The following is a 5,409-nucleotide window of genomic DNA, read 5'->3' as shown; positions in this document are numbered from 1 at the left end:
TACCCAGGGGCAAACGTGAGACCCCAGGGTCATGAAATTCACAATTTTGGTAAAGCACCTGAAGACCCTTCCATCTATGAAGAGTATTTGATTCTAACATATCTGAGAGTAGAGAAGAAGATTTTTGAAATTTCAGTCAATTTGACCCTTTTTGGCCCCGCCCACCAGCCCCTGAGGGTCAACCAGGGCAAACATGTACATACCATCAAACTGTCATCCCATGCTGATAATTTGAACCAAGTTAGAATGAATTCCAATACAAATCCAACAAATAATAGTCAAAAATGTGATTTCCCTATATAAACTATAGTAAAGTTTACCCCCTCCCCAGGGGCAAACGTGAGACCCCAGGGTCATGAAATTCACAATTTTGGTAAAGGACCTTAAGACCCTTCCATCTATGAAGAGTATTTGATTCTACCATATCTGAGAGTAGGGAAGAAGATTTTTGAAATTTTAGTCAATTTGACCCTTTTTGGCCCCGCCCACCAGCCCCTGGGGGTCAACTAGGGCCAACATGTACATACCATCAAAGTGTCCTCCCATGCTGATAATTTGATACAAGTTAGAATGAATTCCAATAAAATTCCAACAAGTAATAGTCAAAAATGTGATTTCCCTATATAAACTATAGTAAAGTTTACCCCCTCCCCAGGGGCAAACGTGAAACCCCAGGGTCATGCAATTCACAATTTTGGTAAAGCACCACAAGACCCTTTCATCTATAAAGAGTGTTTGACTCCACCATATCTGAGAGTAGAGAAGAAGATTTTTGAAGTTTTAGTCAATTTGACCCTTTTTGGCCCCACCTCTCAGGCCCCTGGGGGGTGGGGACCATATAATTCACAATTTTGGTTGACCTTCAGCCATAGAAACTTTCTGCCAAATTTCATTGAATTTTGTTAAGTGGTTTTGGAGAAGAAGTCGAAAATGTAAAAAGTTTACGGACGCACGACGCACACCGCACGACGCACGACGGACGACGGACGACGGACGACGACGGACAAAAGGCGATTAGAATAGGTCACTTGAGACGTCGTCTCAGGTGACCTAAAAAGCGCCCTTTGGGAGTTTTGACATAGAATTTTAGCAAAAAATATCTGCCCTGCCCACGATGATTGATAAGCCTTCACCGTGAAAGTGAATGCTTCCTTTATGATTTAGGGAAATTATACCAATGCAAGGGTTTTTTGTTTTCCTTTCAGACTAATTCGGGGAAAGAATAGATCTTTAAACGCTACCTGGTTGATGAATCACCACTGGCTGAGATATTCGCAGTCCAGAGATGCTGTTTTCTGTGCGCCGTGCGTTCTATTTGGTAGTCGAGAAAGCAAAGAAAAAAACCTTTGGGCTTGACTCGCCAAAGTCGGACTGGGCAAACATCGGGCGTGATGTGAAAAGGCATATACTCCAGGGTTCAATGCATCACAAAAATGTGCAGTAAGCTGAGGAATTCGTCAGAATCAGAGAGGGTGAAAAACCGGACATAATAATGTCTATGTCGAAAGCATACAACAACACCGTTTCACGAAATAGGCGTGTTTCGAATGTATAATTGATGCATTAATTCTTTGCGGCAAACAAAACATTCCTATCAGAGGACACGATAACTTCGAAGGAAACTTTGAGGCAATATTATGTATGAGAGCAAAAGATAACGAGACATTGGCCAATCATTTGAAAAACTGCGATCCTCGCGCCAAATACACTTCGCCGGAAATTCAAAACGAGCTTGTCAACATCATTGGCGATCAAATTCGAGATCCTTTAGTGCATAATTGCAACAGAGCCCCTTGCTTTGCATTTATTGCTGATGAGGCAACTGATTGTTCTACCAGAGAACAGGTTTCGATTTGTGTGAGGTACCTTGACGAATCAAATGAAATACAAGAGCAGTTCCTCGAGTTCGTAGAGGCTTGGAAAACTACTGGGGGAGCCCTGTCTCAGCTTTTTCTGACCACCTTGGAAAATATAGGAATCCATATAGAGAAGATGAGAGCTTAGGGATATGACGGGGCGGCAAATATGTCCGGTAAACACCGAGGAGTTCAGGCGCGTGTCAGACAAATTATTCCAGAGGCTATTTATGTTCACTGCAAAGCTCATAACCTTAATTTGGCAATAGTTCATGCATGTAAAGAGCCTCTAGTCAGAAACATCATGGACACAATTCAGCAAATTTCCTTTTGTTTCAATGAATCAGGGAAACGTACCGTCTTCTTCCGAGATGAGTTAGCGGAAAACGACGAAGTTAAAGAAGATATGGGACGTAGGGCCAAGATACAGACCTTGTGTGACACAAGGTGGGCAAGTAGATGTGACGCACTGTATACATTTCTCACTGCTTACCCTGTCGTCGTTAGTTCTCTGAAGAAGCTGGAAAGAAACGGGGACTCCAAAGCACGCAGCTTTATATGCTGTATATCCAAGTTCGACTTCCTCATAGCACTGGTAGTGGTGGAACATATTCTACAAATAATCCATCCGCTTTCTATCATGCTTCAAGCGAAAACGTTTGACTTAATAGAAGCTGTACAGGAAGCAAAGGTGGTAAATAACAAACGGAATGATGACGTGGAATGGGAGGAGCTTTTCGACAAGGCTACCTCATTGGCAGCCAAGGTTGATGAAATCCCCACCATCCCCAGGGGTGCCGCAAGACAACAGCACAGGGCTAACGTACCAGCTGCAACGCCGAAGGAATACTGGAAAAGGGCCCTCTACTATCCTTTCTTGGATCACATCTTACAAGAACTTGAAGATCGTCTTGCAGGAAATGAAGCAAGGTTCCAACCACAGTATTCGATACCTACAAAACTAGACGGACTTACAGATGATATCTCAAGACATGATCTTACTGCAGTTAGTTTCGATGTCTTTCACATTGAAGTGACCCGATGGAAATCAAGATGGGCCATCGTCACAAATCAAAAACCAGGAACCCTCGTAGAAACACTGAAATCTACAAACCAGATGCTGTATCCAAACGTCTATGTTTGCTTGGCCATCCTTGCAACCATGCCTGTGGCAACTGCAACAGCTGAGAGGTCTTTCAGCGTAATGCGGAGGGTGAAAACCTATCTACGATCAACTATGACAACGGACAGACTTTCATCCTTAGCTTTGATGCATGCCTATAAGCACACAGAAATAGACGTACAGCAAGTTATCAACGTATTTGCAGATCGAAAATCCAGACGACTTGCTTTCCTATTTCGACAATGAAAATATGAAGCAACACTGGAAGCTACTTCTGCTTTGTCGACAATGCCCGTCATGTAGGTTTTTGTCAATCCGGGTATTAGGCATTGTCATGTTCCAAACTGATAACCAAGTGAAAAAAAATAAGAACGCATAAAAAAACAGTACATGTAATTCCAGCGAGCAACTAATACGTGTACGTCCAACTTCAACTTGTACTCAGTAGGGGAGAGGCAATAATAAAATGACTCACAAGTATCAAAGTATTGTGTAATTATTGTATTGAATAATAATGTAAAGTACATACTAGTATATTAACTTAAATCATAGCTGTTTCGGGGTATAATATATTTAATTTATCATTTAACAGGTAAAAGACCTTGCTGCTCAAGGCATGCCTAAATGCCAATAATATTACCAATTTGTACTTGGGTACAGCAAAATGACTTGCAAGGTGACTGCCGTATTCCGATATAATGCCTAAAGTGGTAAGAAATTGATACGCCAAAAGTATATCAAGACATCACGAAAAGCCACAAAATCACAAGGAATTTTCAAAATTTTCTCTCCCGAACCCCCCTTAAGAGAAGGGGGCTCTGCCCCCCTCTCGTCCCTTCGGGACTGGATGACCACGTCTTCGCCGTGGGCTTCAACAACCACTAAAACCTCGCTACGCCCCTTTAGATTAGGTAGAAAATTAGGTAGAAAACCGTATTTACTTATGTGTTATTAATACTTCAATACGTTTGGAGTAAAGGTAATATGTGGTGTTCCTAAGGGCTATGTTATTGGGCTGTTACCGTTCGCTTGTGAATCTCCATTTCGAGATTGCCCCGGAATAAAAGTGCTTGTGCTTGATATTGAGCGTATTACAAATCATGATCTTGAAGAGTTAAACGGTTTTTTTGAGCGATACTCATTAACTTCAATCTGAAAAAATGCAAATGGAATGTATATCAAATATTGGTTGACAGTATATACATATTGTAGATCATCACAAAACGTGATGGGTTTAAATTAGCAAATGTAAAGTGGGCGCTCACGCTAACAATTTAATTGAAATGCTGTTCAATATTTAAAGGATATTAAATGTCCCGTTGAACATACTTCAGAAGTATGGCGGAATACTCCGATACGTTTCACGAAAGTGCATTCGTGAAAATTATCAAAATATTTTATTTGATTTAAACATATTTTATTGTCTTTTTAAAAGCATAACATGATTAGGCACATTTTGTCATACTCGTAAAATGTGTTATATTCAACGGGAAACCATTCAATTTTCTATTTATTTCATTTAAAAGACGAAAACGAGAAATATCCTTGCGTTAAAAAAGCGCGGGAACAGTAACCAGTAGCATAGTCTTTGACTTCGAATCTTTACAACGAAACGCTTGACAAGACGGCGCCATTCGCCAGTGTGATTACATAAACAGTGACGATATTATAATATTATGGCACTTTGTTTCGATCGATACGATTATTTACGGAGCGAAGATAACAAATATCGACGGAGGCCGGAGGCCGAGGTTGATATTGGTTATCTGAGCTTCATAAATCATAATATCGATCAAAACAAACAGTTTTATTACATTTCCGTATCAAAACTAGAGTACAGGATACTTAAGATATGATCCAATGCCATTTCAATTGCATCTTATTCTATAATATGCATCACAGAGTCATAAAAATCGCATCTTTGAAAAAAAAACATCGCATTGCACTCTCGCCAACTTGGCGGACATGTATCGGACAAATTTGATTGACTGAAATTACACGACATCACAGCACACTCACGACCGTGCAATATGATGTTTTATCACTACCGCAGAGTGTAATTCGATGTTACGTTGAATAACATGTGATTGGATATAGACCAATCAGCATTTGATACAAAACTGAAAATGTAATGAAGTTGATAATATCTGATTTTCATTGGTAAAGTTGTAATAAATATCAACTAAACCTAATTGTATATTCTGTATGGAGAACTTGTCGGAATTGTTAAGGTCCAGCCGTTAAAAAAAACATCGTTCAAGAAAACATTACTTCTAACAATATTCTGTTCTTACTTATTTTGTATTGCTGACGCAGTGGTAAAACTATTATTAAAATGTGACAATCTTATTTTAATGTAATTGTGCTGCGTATCGTGTGTAATGCGTGTACAATTACATGTGTCAGTTAATGTTGTAACTGTTTATTTGG

At 39.9% G+C, this 5,409-nt stretch overlaps 1 protein-coding gene across 1 annotated transcript; it reads left to right on the top strand.

Annotated features, from left to right (window-relative positions):
• The first annotated feature begins 2,025 nt into the window (after positions 1-2,025).
• LOC117326503 (52 kDa repressor of the inhibitor of the protein kinase-like) lies at positions 2,026-3,225 on the top strand. The gene has a single exon (XM_033883256.1). It carries the CDS (start codon positions 2,026-2,028, stop codon positions 3,223-3,225), a length of 1,200 nt encoding a protein of 399 aa, XP_033739147.1.
• The last annotated feature ends 2,184 nt before the right edge of the window (positions 3,226-5,409 follow it).

This window comes from Pecten maximus, chromosome 4 (assembly GCF_902652985.1).
Source record: "Pecten maximus chromosome 4, xPecMax1.1, whole genome shotgun sequence".
NCBI classification, from domain to species: domain Eukaryota; kingdom Metazoa; phylum Mollusca; class Bivalvia; order Pectinida; family Pectinidae; genus Pecten; species Pecten maximus.
This window is presented reverse-complemented; position numbering and strand designations above follow the sequence as displayed.

Excerpts from the sequence above, each read along its gene's own strand:
- LOC117326503 (XM_033883256.1), top strand. The coding sequence starts at position 2,026 with ATGTCCGGTAAACACCGAGGAGTTCAGGCGCGTGTCAGACAAATTATT.